This window comes from Zootermopsis nevadensis, unplaced genomic scaffold (genome assembly GCF_977971745.1).
Source record: "Zootermopsis nevadensis isolate Lab colony 2312 unplaced genomic scaffold, Znev_1.0 Znev_ptg000017l, whole genome shotgun sequence".
Lineage (NCBI taxonomy): Eukaryota > Metazoa > Arthropoda > Insecta > Blattodea > Termopsidae > Zootermopsis > Zootermopsis nevadensis.
Window position 1 is genome coordinate 6,936,111 of NW_028259149.1, and position 26,330 is coordinate 6,962,440.

At 38.1% G+C, this 26,330-nt stretch overlaps 2 protein-coding genes across 2 annotated transcripts in view; one reads left to right on the top strand and one right to left on the bottom strand.

The window, feature by feature from the left end:
• Positions 1-26,330, bottom strand: part of Nmdar2 (glutamate ionotropic receptor NMDA type subunit 2) — a 212,855-nt gene that overhangs the window by 174,543 nt on the left and 11,982 nt on the right. The window lies entirely within an intron of this gene.
• Positions 239-1,489, top strand: LOC147873635 (pre-mRNA-splicing factor RBM22-like). The gene has a single exon (XM_087350243.1). It carries the CDS (start codon positions 523-525, stop codon positions 1,219-1,221), a length of 699 nt encoding a protein of 232 aa, XP_087206369.1. The 5' UTR covers positions 239-522; the 3' UTR covers positions 1,222-1,489.

Here is a 26,330-nt window from a genome sequence, read left to right on the forward strand (position 1 = left end):
CTTTGGACAACTTGCCTGACGGGATGACCTCCCATCAGCAGCAACGGATCCCAGTTTGAATGGTCGAGGCTCCCGCCACGACGTAACCCTGTTAGCGATAGCAAAATGTCCGTTTTTTATATTAAGACCGTTTACCATTTCCAGCAATGCGCCTTGAGCGCAGGAATGGTTTCACCTAGGTAGGGACGATGCTTGCGCTTGCGCAGGCCTCCGCCCTCAGTTAGCTTTTTGGTTGGTTTTTGGTTTTGAGAGCAGTGTAGTAGGTGAGAGTGTGGAAGGAGTGTGCGAAGAGAGCTGAAGTGTGAATCGCTTGTAGGAGAAGTGTGTTGTAGACGAGATTATTTTTGTGCTGTAAAAGACGTTTTAGTTTGATTAAATTCATTATTGCTGGAAGACATTGTGGTCTCTTACAATCCAACCAAGTTTACAATCGGATCGGATTTGAGGTAGCAGACACCAGAAGAAATCAAGGGTTGACAATCAAGGTCGTATACCGTCCCACGTTACATTATATATATATATATGGAGTTCCCTATACTTTGCCAGACTTGTTTGGGTGACAATCCGTATATACGAATGACAAAAGAGCGGTATGGAAAAGAGTGTAAGATTTGCTCCAGACCTTTCACTGTGTTTCGATGGTGCCCTGGCGCTCGAATGAGGTGCAAGAAATCAGAAGTGTGTCAGACATGTAGTCGGATGAAGAATGTGTGCCAAACATGTCTGTTAGATCTGGAATATGGACTTCCAATTCAAGTTAGAGATTCAGTTCTCCGTATTAAGGATGACCTACCACGTTCAGATGTTAACAAAGAATATTATATTCAAAATATGGACAAGGAGCTTGGCAAGATAGGTGCCACTACAGCAGCAGGTGCAATTGGAAAGTCTCAAGCTGCCAGTGACTTATTGATGAAAGTGGCTAGGACAAGTCCTTACTACAAAAGGAATCGACCACACATTTGCTCTTTCTGGGTGAAAGGTGAATGTAAGCGAGGAGAAGAGTGTCCATATCGTCATGAAAAACCAACAGACCCAGATGATCCTCTAGCTGATCAAAATATTGAAGATAGGTACTATGGTATCAATGATCCTGTGGCTGAGAAACTTATGCGTCGAGCTTCTGCAATGCCAAAGCTTGAACCACCAGAAGACAAGAGTATAACTACACTTTATGTTTGGAACCTTGGTGATAAACTAACTGAAAAAGAGCTCAGATAAGGCATTATCTATTTATTGTGAACAGTCTGGTCTCTAATTTGCCAGGGATAGAATTTTTATGGTTTCGTAATTGAGTTACATTTGTATGAACATTGTCTTATTGTTTACAAAAAAAATTTGCCACTACTCAGATTGAACAGATGGAGTAGATGATGCTTTTTAAGCTACGCTACGCCTATAAATTCCAAGCGGTGTCTTACTTGAAGTATTCTGCCAATTATTCGGAAGTGTAACAGGAAAAGTAAATGTTCGATTTCATAATTCCTTCTGAAGCGTGTTTGGAATTAGCGAGGTCTCGGGCTCAAATTTCGGGCCTGGAGACCAGGTATCGTGACTGAGTTTCTTCGTAGGATTCCTCAGTCCTTTCAGAAAATTTCTGAGTAATGCATTAAATTAAGCCAGGATGGCTTCTTCTATATTCTTTAGAATTCATAAATCATGTTATGTTTACAGTCTGAGTAGTTAACACTTCCTTGAATAAATCATAACCGAATAAAAATAAAAAAATCATCAAGCAGTCAAGAAATTTGGCCACTTTTGAATCGTTTCTACCACATTTGTCATAAAACCACTTTAAAGGTCGCCTATGTCACTTAATAAATGTGCTTTATAACTTCTTAATAGTCTAGCAAGTCTGTCTTGTTGAATCAAATTACTTTTATAATGTTCCAGAATGTTGTGATATTTTATAAACTTTAATCGATGCATTATTTTACACAAATTTCAAGACAAAGACATGTGAATCAACGTAAAATTAAAGTTGTCCCTGTGCTTAATTAAGCAGCACACCGTGAATACATACGGAGGAGTGGAGGTATAGTCCACCTGTTCTTAACGTCAACACTAGATGGCGGTAAGTGGTCACCATGAATCGCTTAATGCAGGGAAAAAAATAACTGAAGAACAAAATTACATTCTCAAAATCAACAAACTTACCCGTAACATAAAGACAATATTCTGTTGCATTAAGTGGTACTATTCTGTATGAGAAGTTAATGGCAGTTTGCTGTTGAGTTAAAGTAAAATAAAAACGTTTTATGAAGGACCCAGAATGATTTTCTAACGTCTGCGATGTGTGACTGAAGGAGAAGATGTTAAGACGACAAAGTCTATCAGATGGAGTAACTTTCGCTGTGAGCGGCATCTATTCAACTGAAGACAATGCGACGTTTTCTTACGAGTTGACTGTCTAGTCTCGTAGAAAATATGCGACAACACTTCAGGGGAGGAACGGAGGTGGGGATTGATTCTCCATTTTCCGTGTGCATCTACAGAACAAACTTCGTATACTGAATTGTCCCATTCACTTTCTGTCAAGTAGAAGGATGTGTCGCATCGCCAAAGGCATACCAAAATGGCTTTCAAATATCTTTGAATATACATGATGCAAATCCTTTATACTTTCTAACATTACAGCTATAAACTAAAGTTTTTATCTAAGCATTGGCATTTATAATGACGATCTAATCGTACATAACAGCACATCATTCAACACACACAAATTCTGTGCTCCAACCCAGAAGACAGCCATCTTTAAATGTATGACTATATCTTACTGTTTATTCACTTACTGTGAAATAAGATTAAATCAAATTATATAATTTATCTAATGATGCAGTGTAACAGAAAGATCACGTATTATAAATGTAGAGAAACGAAGGAGATAGTGGCCATGTCTTATTTTAAATTACAAATTCTAATAAACTACTGTCTAAGTTCTGTTATGAAAGAGTATTAGTAGTTGGGGAAGATCAGCTGGTGTCTAGACCACGTCATCTGGGCACTACGTAGAGATCCGTCCAACGCGGTACAAGAGTCTGAATTATTTACTCTTCATGTCGAAATTGACAACTGCATCCCTCTTCTGGAAGTGATAATGACAGCTATCCTAGCGAGGATTGAAACCCCGTATCCAGGCAGAGTAATAACTAAGCTATCAAGACTTATAAAACTTGCTAACTCTATGGTACAGAGACTTTCTTCAGAAGCTAAAAGACGCTCGGCTAGTTAATAAATTCCCTGCCTTTTATGGAACCAGAATGTTTATTACTGTACTCACAACAGCGCGCCGCCATCCCAACCTATTTCTTTATGATATATTTTAGTGTTACCCTCACGCCTAGCAGCTCATATCTTCCGAGCGGTTTTTTCCTTTCGGGTTTAACAACCATTTTCCACTGTAAAACTGTATATACATTCTGGATGTAAATACCACTTAACTCACAGTCACTAGGTCTTCAGAGTTACGTTCCTCCACATAAAAGACTTCTGAAATATTCTTCTCTGACTAAATGTTTGATTGTTACTACTTAATTATTTAACGATACTCTCATCTTTGTTATTAGTGTTGCGTAAAATGGGAATAAAAGCGATATGACTTTTCAGGTTCTCACGGCGGTTAGTATGAAGATGACTGTTTTCTGGGATATTGAACTGTGAAGTCTTATAGAAACTAACCGACGTTTCAGAGGTACTTCGTGCTCCTCTGCTGTGTCTGTCCTCACCTCTATCTCCCTCATCCTGTCCAGGTTTCGACCTTGTCTGTCCTGTTCCTACTTCTTCGCATACTTTCTCGCAAGCGACTCACTCATTGCCCTGATGACGGAGGCAGCAAACACAGCTAAAACGTCGGTAAACTTCCACCAGACTACACGGTAAAACAGCCCAGAAGACAACCCTCTTCAGACTCACCGTCGTGGAAACCTCAGATCCTACCAGTATAACAATCTTACATTCAATTTTTTCCCCAGGTTTATACATTTCACACACGCCTAATTCCATCACGCGTACGAACTGATCCATTATACAGTCTGTATTAAGTTTTTATTACAGCGTATTGTAGTTAGCGTGACATGTAAATAATGGTAAGAGCGAATATAAAAATAGGTGCTGTTAGAAGTCCTTACACACCGTACAAATTTAAAGGTAGTATAAAGAAGATAAGATAATATGAAGATAATGGGAATATATACGTATGAAGGAGGGAGAATGGTTAAAGACTATACATAAAATAAAACATGCTGGAAAGGGTTCCTTATTTTCAATCTGTACTTCAGCTTATGAGTTACCTGAAAAAGAAGAGAAATTGGGTCGCTGATACAGCACTTTCCAGATATTTTCATCAGACTGCTCCAGTGTCTTGCATACAACAAGTTAGTTAAGAAAATGGATTTAAGCTACAACTGCAGACAAAAACTTGGCAGTATAATTTCTTTTTAAATTGTAGTGATATAATTGAATTTATGCGTCATGTCATGATCCTCGTAAGATAATCAGAAATTGAATAATACTTGAAGCTACAAGCACAATTTTATAAATACTGTTCCAAATATCGTCCTGATGAAGGTGGCAGCAAGGACCTTTGAAACGTCGGTAAATTTCTAAAAGACTACACGGCGCAACATCCCAGAACACAGCCATCTTTAAACTTCCTATCTTCCACATACAGGCAGTCGTGATGGTACGCCAAGTAATTGGCAAAGTTTTCCGAAGTGGTGTCATGGCGTCTACGTAGCTGATGCAAACAAAATTGCCTCTTAGGCGATGAACGGAAATTAGGAGAGAGAAAACGAAGGAAGGATATAGAAGTAACTTTAGAAGGAAAGGAGCGAATAAATGTGCTTGACCTGTGTTCATCCCTCGTCTATTTATCCGTTAATCCGCTCAAAAAGTTTCCTGTCTCTCGCAGTTATGAAGCAATTAAACGCAGTTGAGCCAAACAGCGCTATAATCCTGAATACGCCAATGCGGTGTCTGTTTCTCCTTACACACCTTCAACTGAGCAGAAATTGTATCGCATTTGGCAATAGAGAACTAAGAACTGCATAAGAATTTGGTCGGAAAACATAAAAAGAGACCACTTGGTACAGTTAGGCGTAGGTGGGAGGATAACATTAAAACAAATATTAAAGATACAGTTTCGGTGTGGATCGTAGACTAGATTGATTTGGCTAAGAACAGAGACTTGTGGCCGGTTCTTTTGATCAATGTAATGAATCTTCGTCTTTAATAATTATGTGGGGATAAGTAGACAGATGTTCATGAAAGGAAAGGATTTGAAAGGCCGCCGAACGTTTCACGTTAGAAGGTAGAGTCTACAGAGGCTTTGTGGTTACTGACATCTCATGACAGCCGATTACCGACCGATATACGAAATGGGTAATTCCTGAAAGAAATTTAGAACGCTACCCGGACATCAGTCTGCCCAGTTCACATGCATACGTACATGAATATGCTGTATATGTTGGTACGTATGTTCAGACGCATACATTTGTATTGTCAAGGGCCCGCTCTCTCATTATACGAAGAACTTCCAGGAGTTGGTTGCTTAGCAACGGTGAGTTCTGACGTCACACTTCATTATAACTACTAATCCAAGAAGATATTAAATTACTTTCCAATATATATTGCTTCTTTTTTTTCCACAGCAATCTTCACACTCGCCGCCATGAGACATCAACTCTCACTTCCGTCTGTTTCATCACGTTCGTCGCAGTTGTGTTTACCAGGCTGATATCTATTATGGAAGGCTTATGAAGATAATTATCAATGTTCATTTCCTCGGCTGTGAAAGTATCGGCATTGGTTTAAGCCGCCACATAATATAAGTGTGTTATTAACAAAACATAAAAATGTATACTAAGGAAGGATTGTCCTTTGTGTACATAGAAATTACGACCAAGCAACGTATTACTGAGGCATTAAAGCTGAGGGATCGGGTCGAAGATTAAATTAGATAACTACTTCATTGTCCCAGCTGATGTGTAATATGAAGAATATAGGCTATAAATTCAGCCAGCAGTAAATGCGAATCTTTGTGACCTGTGCATAAAAACATAATTTTCCTCCCCCGCCTTGATAAAGGAGCTGAACTCAGCCTCCTGTAAAGTTATTTTTGGTACTGAAACACTTCGAGGGCATAGGCCTAACGCACAGCTCACGTTGCAATGCGGAGAGGGGGGAGAAATATTATATAATTATAACAATAATCATATTAATTTAAATTTCTGAATATTGTATCAGGACATTATAAATACATTTTTGTAAGCGAGAATATGAGGCGGTAGAAAAGATGGTCATTTACACGATCGACCAGACGATGGAGTCAGTACGTTCGTCTGAAATATCGGTCAATTTCTACTAGACTACATGGCGCTAAAACACAGCAAACAGCTATCCTCGAACAAATATTGGTGTTTAATCTGTGGACAACATACCAATACAAATTTTATAACTACATTTGTACATGATTATTTAACTCTTTTTCTCTGCCGGTTGGACCCTACTGCGTTCAACGTCGGCGCTTATAAATCTACGCAGTAGAGACAACATTTCTGTCGTTCATATATTCAGTCAGTGTAAACCTGTTTGTAAAATATCGTCGTTGTTTTAATTGTTTCTGTGTTCTATCCTTCCTTTACATTATGCGTTTAATTCAAAGTTAAACGGGAGGAAACAGACACTTGTAGGACAGGCCTCATTAATATTCCAGCTGCAAGATGTACAGTCCCAAAGCCAGGGGACATATCCAGGCGACTTGCACGTAAAACGAATTAAATGCATTGAAGGGCCAAGCCGAGGGAAATGACACCCATCGAAACCGCCCGATAAATTTCACCGAATACGTACAGCGGGTCCTTAGGCCTGATGACACGAGCTGAATTTAGTAGGTCACTGGACGTGACTCCTCTGATAAGATGGTTGGTTGTCTTTACAACGGACAGCCTCTGGTGGTTCAGTGGCTAGTGATAACTTGTCCAGTTGTATCATTCGCTATTAGTAGTAAGAAATAAAATGTCTTAACATCCAAATAACAACGACTCACCTAATGACAGAAATAGAATATATAACCACAAATCAGCAAACACGTGTCGAATGACATGTCAAGGCCATGAGTGGAAAAAAATTCTGTTGTTTTTATTTTCACAAAAGTGGAATTTTAAATTTGTAATAGGCGTGGGAGTTAGGGCCTTTGTTACGCGGCACATGTGTTTAAACAACGGGCATAGGAAAAACAGAACGAAATACAATTCACCAATTGTTTCTATTCGCCAGTGTGGGAATCATCTAGCTTTGTTCAATATCGACTGTTTCGATACGTGTTACGAACCCAGTAACTGCCAATACTAGTGATTGACCGATGAACTATGCAGGTCAGTTTTAAACAATTTGCCGACAACAGTCGTTCATTATGCACGTCGTGTGAAAGAAATATTGGCGAGTATAGTATTACTGACCGGTGACGCAAGCCAACATTCGTTGACCTCTGTACATACGACCGAAATCTGATTAATGTACAAATATAATTACATATAATACTGCAAGACATTACTATTCGTTGTTCTTATCGAATTGAGTAAAACTACGAAAAAACTCAAGATAACTTGAGTGAGATCTATCATTCTCACGGTGGTAGATATAAACGTTTCGGAGAAACATATTGTCTCCATCTTCAGGGTTAAAGTGGCGATTGTAGGAAGTCGATATATATAACCAAAGAAAGGGCAGATCTGGAGAAGGAATGGAGTAAATACAGACGGAGCAGGGGATGCAATAAGAGACATGAAATATCTGTCATTTTTAAATCCACCCTTTAAAGCTGAAGAAATACAGGATGAGAACGATGAATTAATTATATAATAGAAAGGAAATAATGCGTCGAGCAACTTTCTTGTATTTGACTCGAATTTTCGTGTCCCCTACGTGTTGCAGTTGCAACCCGAAGTACAAAATGAAGTGAAACGTAGTAAAACGGTGTTCACAGAATGCACCCTGCTAGTCCTGGACGATCTGCATTAATAAACCAGGGAACATCGTGTAGACCTGGATAAAGCCGGGCTCCACGTGCTTAAACATTGCTGCAGCCAAAGTGGCTACCGTACAGCACAGAAATAAGTTACAGGCTGGCTGTAATGAAATCAGTTGCGACTATTCCCACAGCAGCACGTGCACTATCAGCGCATGTATTCGATACAACACTAAGGAACAGTAGGCGCAACATACACATTCACACGTAAGTTACTGTTTTTCCTGAATTATTTTCTGATGACAAAGTCAAAAGTTGGTATCTACTTTAAAATAGGAATTTTCCGATGCGTACGAAACTTTCTACAAGCAAAGATGGCATATGTATGATTTGAGGTTTTCACATTGGTGAGTATGAAGATTTCTGTCTTCTGCGTTGTTGCGCTATGTAGTCTGAATCGCCCTGATGACGGAGGCAGTATGACCTCTGAAACGTTGGTAAACATCGACCAGACTACACAGCGCAACAAACCAGAAGACAGAAATCTTCAAAGATGGCATGTTTTGTACAGGTTAGTCTCAGTATAACATCGGACACGACGCTGGAAATTTTAAGCCAGGCAAAGCAACGCTAACATAAGAGGACATATTCACCCCATGCGATCCAAGGGACGTCAATGGATAAGAAACTGGACAACCAAACCCTGATCCTATCGTCCCCACGCCGCCACAAGACAACACTTGAGCAGATGCACCAATGCACAACATTGAAAACTAGGTAAGAAAACCAACGTCGAGCGTCGCAACGCTAATCGTTGTAACGCCATATTTAGCGCCGGTGAGCCTCAGGATGTTTACTTCGTGGATGGAATATATTTGGTCTCTCAATTGTGTTGACGGACACTAAATACGTAGAAGTGCACAGTGAAAGAGCAGACAAGATCAAAATTTTCGCTGACAAAGTACTCAGAAGTCATTCAAAGGTATGAAAATAAAATGAGTAGAGCAAAGCAAATGTTTCAGTTAGAAGTGAGAGAGGTTTAGTTAAGTGGTCTGTTCTGAGAATAAAGTTCAAAAGTCCCGAAGGTTGTATAGATGAGGTCACGACACCGCAGGTCACAGCAGAGTGATGAATAAACAGTGTCAAAGTAGCGAGTATTTTAAAGGACCATACAGCGTCATCGGTCCATACGCGAAAATCTAAACATAGAGGTCAGCAAAAAATACATATTTAGAAGTACGCAGTTCAGTTAATATTTTTCTACGACCTCCACGGTGCAAATACCTTGAGAATGTAACAGTCAAGTCCCACCTTCTATGGAACCAAAAATTTCATTACCGTATTCACAAAAGCCCGCCACTCTCTCCTAGGCCGATCCACTTTAATTCAATGCACGATTTCATATCCTTCTCCTTTAATTTCCGGTTTAATGTTTTCGAGTGTTCCAAATGGTATTTTCCCTTCAGGCTTTACAACCTAATGGTTGAATGCATTTCTAAATAATTTCTTTCTCTGCCCCATCGTATTCTCCTTGATTTCATCATCCCAATAGTAATTGATGAAGCCCCTCATTATGCAGTTCTGTCCCGTCTCCTGTCACTCCATTCCCCTCAGGTATGGTCACATAAATAAATGCACATGTTACAAGAAAAGTTTAAACTTTCAAAACGAAATGTTTCAAAGTTTTAAATAATTTAACGTATTTCAGATATTATACAACAAAGACATGTAATGTTATTAATAGTAATAATAATATAAAGTAATTAATTGCGACCTGTTCTTCTGTCACCTCGAGAGTGACTTAGTCTCACAAAAACTTATTATTATAACGACTAGACAACATAACAATGAGCCTCAAATACAGTTACTCGAACAGCCCAATAAATCACTAAAGCTAACTTCAATTTAAAACAGTCCAGTTCGCTCGCAAAGAAAGATCTGCCATTCAAAGCAAGCGATAGCAAGACAAGCACAACTAATTAAAAATAACACGAAAATTTAAGCTCACTAGTTAAATATGTTGGTACATGAACAGGCATTCATTACAGCACAAAGATATGCATTTCTAATATACGAGGTCAAAGCAAAGAACTTCTCCACTTAAAATTGACCCAGTTTCTGCAACTTCACTTTGTACATCTAATTAGCTTCCACTCACCGTAATAAATTGAAAACGTGATCTTTAACCTAATTGCACCTTTCCTTCTTCAAGTATGTCTTCCAGTCACTAATGACGTATGAAATTAACTTTGCTTATTTGGATACTTCACATTGTACTTTTAAAACATTTCTGGTCGATTCAAATTTATAGCCAGAATTTAAGACAAAAGGAACGTTTACAGTTCAGACTTACATTCAGTTTTTCGTCTCATCCGTCTTCAGCGATAATTATGAAAGCAACGACCTAGTAAATTCCATATTAAATATAATTAATTTACAATACTAAGTGACTTACAAACACTAAATTCCTCAATCATACAGTCTTACAAGTCTAAACGCTACCCTTCATGAAACAAATGGTTCAATATCTTGTTCATAAGATTTCACCATCGATCCCAACCCTAAAGCACGAGAATTCGGTCCACACCACTACACGTTTCTTTAATAATCATTTTAATATTATGCTTCCATCTGTATCTCTGTCTTCTAAGTCACATCTTTGTTAAAACTAAAATATATATAAATTCCATTTCACAAAATGAAATTTCTGGACACAAGTAAATTTTACATATTCATTCGCTAAAGTCAGAAGACAATTTTCTTCAGAATCCCAATGCTTTATTCCTGGGCTATGTGAATCTAAAAGAATTATTTTAATTACCACCCGGTAGATCCAGCCAAACAATATTATATCAGTCACTGTACGATAATACTGAAAGCGATTTGTTTCACTTCTGCAATGATAAGACCCGAAATCGTGAGTGTGTGAAAACAAAGGTTATTTTTTCCAAAATAACAGAAAAATCTCTCTTGGCGCAGGAAATAAATGCAGCTATCGAATCGGATTCAAACTTTCGATTACTCCTAGATTGACGACAGTTGACGGTCTACGAGTTGGCATGTATTGCTGAACGCTACTAGATTCACAGACCAACTCCAATTAAATATGTATTAGAATGGTCCATTCGCTTCTAACCCCAGACATCCCACGTACCTCACAAGCTGTAGCCAATGACACGCATCCTAACACATGGCCCACTTTCCAAAACAGAAGTAAAAAGATATAAGCATCAATGCCGAAGGAAACACGTATTTTTACGAGAGCTCCGTATCAGCAGAACCCAAAATTTGAACACTGTTTATAACATGCATGTTTCGACCTGTTTTGTGAGCCAGATCTAACCAATTCCCATTACGGCATCACAAAACATTAGAGCATATTATTAATCTAAATAAAAAGTTCTTTGGATATTTTCCATCGTCTAGTAAAATAATACAATAGAACGACGTTTCGGAGATGGGGGTCTATCTCCATCTTCATGTGCTTACTCTGTTGGGCCCAATAGATAGAGCTCATCCCTATCTCCGGAGATAGGGATTACCTGAAGATGGGGAAAATATCAAAATAACTTTTTATTTAAATATCTCACCATAGTCACGAACTTTTAGATTTGATATACATATTATTAATCATCATTTAGGTTACTAGTTTACGAGCTTTTACTATCAGCGTTTCGTATTTCCGCGATTTTGTGTTCAGTGTAACGAGGAGTAAACGTAATTATCCAACACACAGTCAAATTTTGAAACCTCATACCTGCGTCAAACTTTCTTCAGACAGAATGTTTCTCGGAAATGGTGGTGCATACTTGGAATAATGCATCAGATCGGCAACGGTATCTTCCTCCTATCCTACATTCTTAGACATTCGTCATTCGTTGTTATCGTTCCATTTGACATTAACCGATCAGATTCAGCTGGAAGATAATCATTAATTCTTACTTCAACACATGCAGTGGGATATGTGAGAAATTAAAACGAAATTCTAGTCGGGAAACTTGAAGAGAAGAAACCACTTGAAACATCTAGACACAGAAGGATGGACAATATTATAATGGCACTTAGAGAAACGGGATAAAAGAGTGAAGTGGCTTTTTTTACCAGCGGAGGGCTCTTGTGAATACTGCGATGAACTTAAGGCTGAAAAAACGGGAAATTACTTGATTAGCTAACCGACAATAAGCCTTTCAAGGAGGACCCTATGAAGTTTGTGAATGTATACTTACACAGCCGATGTAGTTCCTCGATAAAAATGCTTTTATCAAAATAGCATCTTCCTCTGAAAGATGCATCTTTTTATGACAGAAACAATCTAGTCGTAATTAGATTAAGTATAAAGACGAAGCAGAGTGTAACTTTGCTACAAAGTTTAGCTTCCTAACGACACTCAACAATAACACTACCTCCTTATACAAATTTCGTTCGCAAGACAGAATACACTGCACCACAAAATAACTTGGTAAACGCAGATTTGCAAAGTCTGTTCTATAATTATTAGGCGTCACAGACAAAATTAATGCGATTTTAATCTCTATTATTTTAAAGCTCTATTTAAATGACATACATCATGAGCGTTTTGTAACTATGATCATACAAATTGTTACAAATCTGTGTGCAAACAACTTACACTCAGTAAAGAGCTATTTTTATCTAGACGTGTTATTTCAGGGGCTGTTATTATGAGGAAAATGGGAATTCAGAAAAAATGTTAGAACGAAAATATAGGCTAGACAGAGAGTACAAAAGGAAAGACTTGCAGGTACTTAAAACAGGGTCGTTAAAATCAATCCATAACTTTCAAGTACGGACAGTCAAAAGCCCGCCGTTTCAAAAATACGGGAATCAATTCTTAGCATTGAAACGTAAACTCGTACACGTTGTTCCAAGCTATTAAAAACACTGCTCATTTGCTGATCCACTTTGCACTCAGTACGACGCCTGCAAGCGACAACACGGCAAACACTCAAGCTGTTTGCTCCATGATAAGTGTTACAGTGGCTTGCAGTGGGGCTAGCCAGTGACGAAGGCACGACCCAGAGAGCAAAGTTTCAATTCCAGTCTTGTGACATCATCGAAGCGTTCAAATAGAACAAAAGAAAATGAAGTGATCTGTGTAAAGGGTTAACTGGGAACACAAATTTGCTTACTGTAATGTAACGTTTTATACCCATAATACGTGGGCCTATTGCAATTCAGCGTTTCTGTATGTTGGATTGCCAATGATATCTGTGACAGAAGTCACTTTAAATAACGATAAGGGTCGATAACTGGCTCTTGGGATCAAAACAACGAACCTTGTGGTTTTAATGAAAGCGGGAAATTTGGATAGCTGACCCTACTGTTTTACAGAAGTTGTGTTCCAAGTAAGTTATAAGTTTGTAGTTTAGATGCGTCATGTTTGTGTTGAAATTCAGTATATATTTATTTATTATTTCAGTCTATACACAAACTTAATTTTAATTTTTAAATGTTGTTGTTAAAATTAAAATTAAAATTTAGCGCTTTTCATCGTTATTACGATGTTACATTTCAGCGCTTATTATTTTACGACATGTTTCGATGCTACTGCATCATCCTCCGGTTCTTTATTGTCATTTTCATCTTTAAAACTAATATATATTTATTAATGCAACCATTTATTGATTTATTTGTTTTGTAGATTTCTTTTTGTAGGTATTCCTTTTGATGACTATCCATGACTCATCATGGATAGTCATTATCTGATCACAGACGCAGACACACCACACATCACAACTCTTGAATAATGAACAACTGACCAAAAATATGCAAAACACTACGAAGATCAAAAGGAATGCCTACAAAAAGAAATCTACAAAACAAATAAATCAATAAATGGTTGCATTAATAAATATATATTAGTTTTAAAGATGAAAATGACAATAAAGAACCTGAGGATGATGCAGTAGCATCGAAACATGTCGTAAAATAATAAGCGCTGAAATGTAACATCGTAATAACGATGAAAAGCGCCAAATTTTAATTTTAATTTTAACAACAACATTTAAAAATTAAAATTAAGTTTGTGTATAGACTGAAATAATAAATAAATATATACTAAGTTATAAGTAAAACGCGAAATATTCATTTCCAAATGAAAGATGAAATTTAACTCATACGAAGTTCCGATCATCTTTCCATTGATATTACGTAGGAGCCAGCCCTTGTTAACAGTGCCTGGATTGTTTTACGTAGCGACACTGTGATCCAGCGGATAAACAGTCCACGGCTTTGCCGGATTAACGACAGAACTTTTGTGACGTGATTGCAAGTTAACGCTTCGGAAGTTCTCCTGCAGTTTGGGCTAACCAAATAAAATCCTTACATTCTCCTTGAACTACATTTACACTGACGAGAGTTTATGTGGAGAGCGGAATAAGGAGACCAAAGCAAAGCTAGAATGAGCTCCACCCAGGCCCGCATTTCACACACTGAAGATAATGAAGTCACATGAACTGTTATATCCATTTACTGCTTTATGTATTTAACGACGTTTAATTTGTTCGTATTAAATAGCGTCGAATGATAAATATTATTAGTAAATGATTTATTAAAAGGTTGTGTAAATAAATAATAGTTGCACGCTTTAAGATACTAAGCCGCAATTTATAATAACGACTGAGGAAAGTTGCTAAAAACTTCAGATATGGTAGTCGATCTAGGAGCCAAAATGTATACCCGGAAATTTCCCAATACGAATCATCAGTATCACTTCTAAAAATCCAGAGTTTCAAAATTCGTTGTGAAAGTTTGGAAAAAAAATATAGCGGAGACAAAGTATAAATACTTTACGACATTTTATATTTTTACAGCGACGATTATGAAGATGGCTGTCTTCATGGACGTTGCACCATAGAGTATAGCAGATATTGGTCGACATTTCGGGGGGTCATACCACCTTCATTATCAGCGTCAGTTAACATCTACCATACTACACGGTGCAACATCTCAGAGACAGCCATTTTAAATATTTTACTTCCGTGTCAGCTTTGTTGTGGTCTGTTCCTTCATCACTGTGAATCAGGATACATTCAGACATCACTTAAAAACGTGGGTTCATTCGTCCTCTACCCTTACAGTATTTCCTGTCTTACTTTGCGATTCACAATGTACGATTTCGTTCAGAAAACGCAACTTAAAATGCTTGCCAGTACTAGTAATTTTGAGTCAGGAGATGCAAAGGTTATTTCGTAAATTAGCAACAAAGCAGCTGTAGTTTATACCTGACACGAATGACAAAATTACAGGGCTGCATTGAGCAGAAGTCATAATAGTCCGTTAATTATCGCACCGATGTTCATGTCTGTATTTAATATCACGTATTGCAGCGACTTGTCATTATGTACAGACATCCAGCATTGATTGATAAATGGAGAATGACAATAGTGATTAAAACGTTAGAATGTAAAAGGCAGTTGAAGTGACCTATTTTAAGAAAGTGCACAGACTTTCGCCTGAAGACAGTAATAAAGTACAGAACAGACGACAGCCACACAGTTTGGGGTCGAATCGAGTATATACTACAGTGTAAATTCAGCAGTGTTAACCGCACTCTGCTTGGTCTTGTGTTCGTACGTGTGTACGTATGTTTGTGTGTGCGCTGGGAATGTTTATTCCCGGGATTTCATGACACAAGAATTTCGTTTCCTTCCTGGGCCATGAGCCTCAAACAAGCGGTGTACACAAGTCATAAAATTGCTCCGGGTAAGTTAACATAAACATTTACTACTCAAATACTCAGGGCAATAAACTCTGAAAACAAACGTTTTATGCTTCATCATAGGTAATGAAATCTGACTTCTTCCTCCAACTGTTACATGCAAGCTGTAACTTTTTTACTTTTCAGGTTATTTTACGGCGCTACTCCAATTGCAGACGTTATGCGTTGGTTATGAACGATAAGATACGAAGTTCTCACTGCGACTGAATGCATTGAAATCTTCTCAAGCAATTATCCATGTAAGTATGAAGTTACAATCAACGTTTCGCAGATTTAACATCAACCCTGATCATGGAGACAGGCTACATCTCCATACTAAGACCTCAGATCGCTCGAGGCTACTTATTTGTATGAAAAATAATACTGAAAGATTTGGAAGGTTCCGATCGTAGCCTGTTTTCATAATTTACTAAAACGAATAACCATGATCAAATCAGGTGAGTTCGTACCCGACTTCAGTTAAAATCTCACTACGTATCTGCTCTTTCAGGTGAAAATTTTTCTGTCTGAGTTCTTACACTATACTTGCAGACTATCAGCGGACATTTAATTTCGTCTGAAGACAAAAATTATTTCCCTTGCCCTCCCGGGCACTCAAGAAATAGAAACAACGGCACAGATTAAAAGCATCTTGTCAAAGCACTTGCATCACTCGACGTAGATCCACGATAAAATTCTTCTTGCACCGACGCCTACATCTTCCGAGAAGTCCCTCACTTTAGGCTTAATAAGAATCATATTAATTTCTAATCTCCCCAAGCACGTTACACGTCCCGTTAATCTCATCCCTCACGATTTAATGAACCCAGTAATATGTGATGAAGAGTACAAAGGAGCTCTTCATTTTACAATTTTCTCTAGCCCCCTGTCACTTCATCTGTCATATTCACAAATATTCTCAACACCCTTTCCTCAATTTCCCTCAATATGTGATCGACCTTCGATGCCAGACATAAATCCTACATCTGCATGAAACAAGTGGTAAAATTAAAATTTGATTTCATCGTTTTTTGATAGAAGACAAAATGTTCTGAATTCGACGGCAATAAGTATTCCCCACTTTAATCTCCTCTTAAGTTATTCGTTAATGCAATTCTGGTACAGCGTTTTCAAAGTCTAACTGTGCACTAGTCAAAACTGAAACCGCGTCTTGGTGTGAGGTTCATTTAAGAAAGTTGTCAAATACCAACATTAAGCAGCGCACAAAGCACTGCAAGCTTTTAAAAAAAATATGAGAAATGAGGAAACGACGAGAAAAATAATAGGGAAAGAAAGACAACACAGAAGAAAAACTGAAAAAATAGACAAAGGGAATTCCAATTGTCTTGCTGTCAAGACAATTGAACGCATGGGAGACAGCTACGGAAGGTCTGGTCTAAAGAACTACTAACGACCCTCCCATAATAATTTATGTATTTATAATATGATAAAAACAGACACGCTTTTCCGGAAATAGAGACGAAAGCAGGATTTCAGTGTAATCATATTTAATTTCACACGAAATAATCTTATGTGAGATTTCAGATTCTCACGGCAGCTAGTGTAAATATTACTGTCCTCTGGGCTGTTTCACAATGTAGTCTGGTTGAAGTTTACCGACGTTTCAGAGGTGCTTACTGCCTTCGCCATCATCTAATGATTAAGGAAGTAAACGAACTTGGTAGGATTTGGGGTTTTCGTTGCGGTGAGTCAGAAGACGGATATAGCCGTAATGCTGGAGGCAGCAAGGACCTCTGAAACGTTTCGAGACTTCTAGCAGATTACACGGCGCAACAACCCAGAAGACATCCATCTTTAAACCTGCTTTGTTTCGTCTATCAGACATAAGGCACGTATCAGAATGGAGTATGCTGGTATTAAAACGTTGGAACATTTATCATGACGACAAAAGGCATCCTGTGCCCCAGATACACAGCACACGGCAGCTACCGTGTACGGAGCCGAGATTTCGTATTTTCTAAAGGCTGAAACATGTTTCCTACGCTGGCTTGTGATTTCTTTTACGAGCGATGTTTCTCACGAGTGTGATGATGATGATGATGATGATGATGATAACCACCTGATAACACAGTACAGCAAGGTCCAGAAAGAGCCCGTAAATTTAAAATACTTCAGGCGATAATTTAACTGTGTCCAATATGATATTGGTATAATGAATCAACCATTGTCACTAACTTTTAGAAAATCATCACGTACAACCGTCGAGAAACGGATCACCGTTCTCTCTTCACACATCCTAACGGAGGCCCGAATGTGCGTCGTGTGTAAGAGCGTCGTATAAATGCCACTTGTCGATTTATTACCACTTTGTTTTCAAATTATTACTCTTCTCCCTACTACATTCCTGACAGGGAGCCGTTTTGTTCGGTACACGTCCAATAGCCACCAGTCAGCACGTTTCCTTAGACGAAAACTGTGTCTGCTGTGGATATCACGGCTTATTTATGGTTTTAGATCGGTTCTGCCCGGCCTTCACCATTTAGTATAAGAAATGGCTCCTCTCCGCACAAAGGTTTAAACCAACGCGGAAAAAATACTCAACAACCCAGGACAAATTTTGTGTTGTCCTAACTGCAGCTACAGATCACAAACAGTGTATTTCAAGACCTGGATCCGCTGTTTATTACTCAGTTTAATAATGCTGATTCAGCTGGTTAGGTTATGGATATCGATGGAATAGGTTATTATAAAATGAGATTTTACTTTTTCACTGCGATGAAGATTACGGTGCTGTTATTATGGGTTATGAAGAAATGTGGACTCTTAGGTAGATACCAGCGTTTCGGAAAAATGTACTGTTTCCATCTTCAGGTCTGAAATAGCACATTTTGGGAGGCCAATATCAAAATGGCTAGACTAGGTTAGACGTAGATTTTTATGATGTATTCACTTCGCAAACCCCCATTTCAGCCCAGAGTAAGGAGACAGTAAATGTATCTGTACCGTTGGTATAGATCCTAACGGCGTCACAATGTAGACGAACATGTTCAGGCTCTTACAGAGCCCGAATCGATTTCGAGAGTTTCCTGTTCGGAATTCCGGTGCAGGACTGCCTATCTTGAGTGCATTCGCGGTTGTGTTTATTCCCTAGGGACAATGCTGGGATGGGAAGTTTATGTTGCAACGCTCCTACTTGCTTCCCTCATATAATCCAGTGATTGGCTTAAGTCTGTGTTTCCGACGTAACCCAGTTAAAAATATATTTTGAAGCTAGTTGCATCAATTTATTAATATAAACACTGAAAGTAGATATCACGAGCTGATTTCATGGTGTCATTAAAAACGTCTGTCAGTTAGTGAAGAAATTCTCCGTGTTCATTACAGTGTCAATAACAGCCAGTCACTGATTCTTATCCTGAGCCAAATTAATCCATTTCACGTCCTCATATTTCATAGTTGAATTCTTTAGAATTAATATGCGGGATTCGATCGTGACAAAACCGCGGTTTATGTTGTAATAAATCAGTACGTGAGTCAGAAGGCCAACAGTCGTTCTGGCACGAGGTGGAAGTTAACGTCACCGCAGGAGAGTGATTGGCTGTCTGCAACGTATGGCCTACGCTCCGTCTCAGCCAGTAATCAAACGTAAAGCCCCCAAATCCTACAGAAACTCTCTGCACGAATGACTAATTTGTCATTTCTGTTTACAAACAACAGATATCCACACAATTATTTGTTCTTAAGTTTTTATTTTTTCACATTCGGAATATTAGTACTTGATTCACATTGAAATATCAGATACAACGTACGTTCTATAAGGAAATTGAAACTTTTTTGGTCATGCGTGATTCGGCATGACGCCACTATGAGAAACAAAACAGTGTGTCAAAATACTGAATTTTAAAAACATTATTTTACAACATTTAACCTCATAAACGTTACAACCCCTACAAAATTGTAATCGTCTCTCCAGTAATTCTTTATTATCCAGTGGCCAGAGTTAAATTCAGTTTGAAGTACAACGGAATATTTTTAATCCGGATCACTATTTATTCTTAAATTAAGAGACGAATTTTTCAACTGCTCGGATTACATAGCGGAGAATAATATGTTTGTGAATGTTGGTTTAAAAATAATATGGACACGTCTATATATTTTATATGGTATATTTTGAGGTCTGCGTATTATTTCGGCATTTTCTTTCAAAGACTACGGAAAACAACAAAAACCCAGGTACCTGGCCCATATTCGAAATAGGTGTCTAGAATATGCAACAGAATGGCAACGTCACGATCGCTACGATGTGAAAGAGCAGTAAATTTCTGTTTTGTAGGATGAAGCTAAGCTAACCGTAAGAATATGGCTGTCATCTGGGTTGTTGCGCCGTATAGTCTCGTAGAAGTTTACCAATGTTTCAGAGGTCCTTGCTGCCTCCATCATCAGATCTCGAACTGATAATAGAGGCAGAAAGTACCTCTGAAACGTTTCAAAACTTATAGCAGACTATACGGCGCAACAACCCAGAAGACATTCATCTTCAGCCGTGGAAACCCCAAATCCAAAAAAGTTAACTGCAGTAGCTAACCGGCAGATTAACTGGCTAAAAGTTCAAAGTGTTCTCTTGGATTTTCCGTTGTTGTTGAATTACACAAGTCACCTCTCAAAGATTTTTAGGGAAAAAATAAAATTTTATTAGCATACATTTGTGGCTGATCTATGGAATAAAACTTAAAATAAATGAAATTATTACAATTTTGTTCGGAGATAATACACATGATCACACGCATATCTTAGTTTGTATTTATGCCCGTGACGAAACACTGCCACAAATCTCACATTTTACATGCCACGGACCACTAAAATCGTGTAAACTAGACTACGTAACTTTAATTGATAAGAGAATGTATTTTATATAATATATAAAGGGTTACAGAAGACAGTAATGACGTTCTACTGACTTAATCATAAGATTTCAGCAACAGTTAATTCAAGGTTAATAAGTTAAATAATATGCCATTATATTTATTTCCTTCTTTTTAAAGTTTTTTACTTTTACAACAGATTTCCTAAATTAATTTTTAATTTTCGTTTAAACCAGATAAATCCCGGTTAATCCGTATATGGATAATCGGCAGTCTACTGTAATCGCTTATAAAGTTTCACAGTGACTTTACGCCATTACTTTATTTATGGTACTGATTAATTATTCCCAGCAGACTGCATGGTTATGTAATGACTTCCCCAACACAGAATGTGACGTATAATCCAATTTACTGCCTCAGCAGACAAAATCAAATTAATTGAAGAATTAGTCCCTGGAGGTCTGGGAACAACTATGGTGTATAACCAGGGGATTTTTGGTGTTGAAAAATTCAGTTCTACACTTCCATCATTTTCGATATAATCGGAACAGGAACAAAAAAAAAATTTACGTGTTAAATATAACTAGTTGAATTTTGCTTTCGGGTTGAAAGAGGGTGAAAGTTCCTGTTAACGATACTAGTAGATTACTGGGACTTCGCATTCTGTAATTTTGTAAATGTTTAACACAGTCGCTAAATTCTATTCTCATGGCAGAACAATATTTGATCATAAGAAACACAACGTGAATCCGGGGCGTAGAAAATTACAAAACAATGTGACGAGTATCTTCCTTTTTGTGTTATATTTTTCTTTCTTAAACAAAGTAATATAATTAATGTTTATTAGTCCACCACATTACCTGCGGATCCCCGTTCCAACATAGCGTTACATCCCAAAAGACCACAATCCAAATTTTCAATGCCGTCAAAACCTCAAATCTCTTATCAGGATATAAATTAACATTGTATCTATCGTGACTAAAATAATTTTCCAGTTGCTTCAATTACACCATTGCCCTGGAGATGGAGGCAGTAAGCACCTCTAAAACGTCTATAAAGTTCCACCAGACTACACGACGCAATATCCCAGAAGACAGCCATCCTGTCCACTCAACTTCGATTTCTTCTGCAAATAATAATGCCAGGGGCCATATTTATAATCTCCAATACAGATTCAGAGCGCGGTGCGTGATTAAGCAGAGAGTAAAATTTGCTTTCTTTGTCATGTACTGTTGGGCATTCAATAGAAAGAAACAGTTTAATTAACGCAATGACTGTTTAAAGATGAGAACAAATGAGCACAATTAATATTTGAAGGGCATTATTTGCTATATGATAATATGCCCATTAAGACACGTGCACAGAATACACACCAACACTTAAATTTCATGGGTTATGCAGCGTTCAATAGTGAGATTTTTGCAAATGGCTGGAACTAGTCTGAAGGAAAGCTGTTTTGTTTATTTCACAGTAATATTCTAGCATTTATCTGTATGGACTGAGAAAAACCACGAAGAGAGTCAGGGTTCTAGGCTGTTAACATCCATGAACACACTAATTTCAACCTAACCTAACCGTAGAACTACGATGTTCGTTGCCGCGCTTAAGAAATCAGACGAAAGTGATAATGTCCTATTTACTGGTGAGGCTGCTTTTTAGGACATTATAAAATGTTACAGACTTATATATTTGATTTACTGTGTACTTTACACAACGCCTTTCTGTTCCCAGCTTAAACCACGTGCAGCTACATCCCCCCCCAAACCGCCATGATGCTTAATCGCGGATTATCAATCATTTGTGAAATGTCAGAGAGATTATGTGGACATGTTCACTGTTATCAATCACTAAGCAATTCGGATTATTGTCCATACAAGTCATTTAATAACGTAGTAAATTAAATTAGTTCCGTTTTAATTAAGTCGGGATTCATGTGAAGACAGGAAAACAGAACGGATGTGGCTTAAACGAGGCACGGAATTTAATCCACCGATATTTTGCTGTCGGGGACTAAGGCTGGGTCTTACATTGTGTTATGCAAATCTTACCCACCAAAACTTTAGCTTCGAGATAGGCGTATCTGATCCGATTAGGTCTTTCTGCTGGGTAGATTATCATGATAATTTTTTCTCGTATTTTCTTCTTGAAAATTCCATATTTAATATTTCACTTTTCATCATGTGTCGGTCCCACTATGGGGGGAGTGTTCCTCCGCTTTTTCACGATGGTCTTCTCAGTTGTTGGCCTTGTAGATGGTTACATTCCACCTATACCACCTTCTCCGCTGTGAAAATCTCAAATATCTCTCGTACACTTTTCAGATTTGTGGTTTTGACGGCGGTGAGGGTATCTGTGTTTGGCGCCGTGTAGATCCGTCGGTTGACGTCAACATTTCGGAGAAACATACTGCCTCCATAATCAGCCATATGATTAATATTTTACAAAATTATGTACAAAAAAATATTCTACTATAAAATTGGTAGTAATGCCTGCAGTCTAACAAATGTTGAAACAGAAATCAAAATAAGACCCTTTCAAAAGTAATTTACTTGAAAATGAAGCTTTACGCAACTTATAATGAATGTGAATTGTTGCAAGGTATGAACTTCTACCACCATGAAAATAAAAACTTTCACCAAAAGGATGTTTGAAAGAAGACAATTAAAAAATAGCTAACAAAACCAAAAGATCTTTTATGAGAAAGTTATTCTTCTTACACCCTATGACTCCCATTACGAGTCCTCTCAGCTGTCAACTTAATTAGAACTTTTCACGCGAACTTTGCACGGCCTGCAACATCTTCCAATTCTAGCCTTCGCATTATAAAAAAAAATTGAAATTTAATATCCCTCAAATTCCTTCTTAGTACGTCTCCGATAATTCGTCTTCATTTTCCAACCTCGCTGATATTTTGTTTCCATTTCATCAGTGACATAATCAATCATTCTTCCTTTACTCACTTCCTAGACTTATTATGATTTATATAAATCTCACATTTCCATCAACACTAAAAAAGAAATTCTTGCGGGTACAGGAAATAGGTAATCAGTCTTTATAAAAGATGTACGTTACTCTTACACTTACTGATGGATCATCTAATAATCTTGCTAGAAAAATTACGATACAGAGATTTCCTCGAGTTATAACCACACTAAAATTTCAATGAACGTTCATTAATCACGAACGACAAGGATAATGTTTAAGTCGTTCAATATAAGAATAACAGCAGAAAGATAGCATAAGACGTGAGAAATTATTATGAAATAAGACTGCCGCCTTTCTGCGTTGTAACGCCGTGTAGTCTGGTAGAAATTTGCCAACGTTTCCGAGGTCTATGCTGCCTCCATCATCAGGGCGATGACTGCCCTCTTCTACCAGACTACGCGGCTTACAACCCAGACGACACTCGTGTTCGTACTCACTCTGTTACAACATGGCTGCAGGAATCTTATTTATTTAATAATCAATGATAGTTGGTGAACTTTGTGGAAATTGTCGGGCAATATATATGAATGTGTATGTTATAATCGTTTCAGTGGTAATTTCGCTAAGGAATTTTAAGCCTCATGAAATAATATTTGTGATCAAGGCCTATGTACACGTACTTATCGGCCTATACATTACAGCACAGTTATTATATCCTTGATAGACCATCACAATTTGAGAATGCACTACGTTAAACAGTGTTGCAATCTTTAATTAAAGATTTTATTTATTGCTATGCAACATTTCTTGATTTTAATATGCTGCTCTGTGGAAACAGTGCACTGAAAGACTAAAAGACTGCTCATTTAACTATGGCCTACTATACGCACATGCGCTTCTATACAACGTAGTAAGACAGATGCTTACGTGTTAACGCTTTGCAGCTTTAGTAATTAAGCAAAGGTAAATAATGATGTGAATTCTTACATGCCGCTCTGCTACACATTCCAATAAAAATGTCATTTCACAAACTACTGCACATTTCCCGTCATTGTTGACGGGCAATTTTCTAGTTATTTATAGGAATAGGTGGGGAGTGGTAATGAAGGAGACACACCCCTCTTTCGCTGTCCGCCGAAACGTCCACTGTTCATAATAAAAAGAGTGCAGCGCTGTTAACGGCTCGTTCTAGGTAAAAAGTATTCAGCACTTGACACTGGAAAAACATCGCCTGAAATAATTTTTCCCGTATTTTGCGAAATAACAGAGTTCTACTATGGCCCCAGACTTACAGGACAGCCCCTTATAATGCTGTTTATAGGAAAATATGGCTTAAAAGGGTAACTGGTCTTCGAGTAAATTTGTGGAATGTTCTATATTTTAAAGTTCCTCATCTTCTCTAACTAAGAACAAAGGATGTGGTTATTATGAGAATGTGGCAAAATCCGTTTCTTGGAACTTTGTAGAAGACGGTAAGGCACTGCGCTGAACCGTGTTCCGCGCGACGACTGAAACAGAAGCCGAGAAAATGTCTTCAGGGGAAATTCCTCTCGTGCTGTAGAAAGGCGTGTCTGCTCGCTCGCTACAAGTACCCAAGTTTCTCTTTTATCGCTCGTCTACCGTCTCCGTTCGCTTTTCCCCTGGTTGCAATCGAGATACAGCCCGCTCTCCTGCTCGTCTGCGATACTTCTGAACCTGGCTCGAAGATGGGCCAGATTTGTCTTCACTAAATTACGTTTGAATTATTCAACAATAAATATGGCTGGCTATTGTCTTTTGAGACGTTGCGTCGTGTAGTCTAGTGGAAATTTGCCGACTCTTCAGATATGCTTATTGCCTCCATCATCAGAGCGATTATAGCCATTAATGCGTCCATTATCAGGGCTAGCATTTCCTCTGAAACGTCGGTCAGTTTCTACCAGACCACGCGGAGCAACAACCCTGAAGACAGCCATCTTCTTTGTTTCGAATACGTCAAATAAAATGTCAGTTGTGTATCTTAAGCTACTGTTGCTCTCAGAGAAGAAAATATTGGTAATATACAAATAAAATACGTAACAGCAGGCGGTCGCAATGGCGTCACACTCTTTGGACGTCTTGAAGGAAACGTGAAGTGTTTTGTGGGAATCGAGCGTCCTCTCTGAACACAACAGAACACATAAATGCACTCCTTTGAGAGAAGCGAGGCGCACTTGTCGCCTGGGCATAAGAACTTGGTCTTCGGAGTAAATCACTTGAGACCCCGTTTCCAAAAAGTTTTCTTACACTCCAGCTGAACGGTCAGCAACAGGCGGCTCGCGAGACACATGTACTCTTTTTAAGTACGTGTGGATCTTTATTAACCTTTAAACGACGGGGATTTAAATGGCATAGTGGTAGCAGCCCTACGGAGTTTCTTTGCAGGTTTTTAAAATTTTGTGCACGCTCTACGGAAAACTTTAATATTATCTAAATTAAACATGATAAATTGACAAAATATAAGCCATATTTATTCGAATAGAACAGAGAATACATAGAGTTCTTTAAAAAATGCAGTTAATATCTTAATTGCCTAAATAGGCCTTAGTAACTTTAATTTGTTCTTTTGAAGCTCATTCGACATGGTTGTGAACTAATGACCAGACAGAAAAATTTGTCTCCCCTAGTTCAGTGGATACACATTATTCTCACCCATCATGCCGAGGAATGTGAGAAGCTTTGATTAGGGGCCTGAAAACGAAGCTGAAACCACTTGACAATAACAATGTTTATTGCTGTTTATGTTTATATTTTCCGGGTTGAGAGCTCAGGCTGACCTTGTAAAAACCCTAGAGAAAGTGATTCAATATTTGCAGCCCCTAAAATAGGCCAAAAGACGTAGCCAAGTCTTCTTACAATGTTGCAAGTTTTGAGGTCCCCT

Excerpts from the sequence above, each read along its gene's own strand:
- LOC147873635 (XM_087350243.1), top strand. The coding sequence starts at position 523 with ATGGAGTTCCCTATACTTTGCCAGACTTGTTTGGGTGACAATCCGTAT.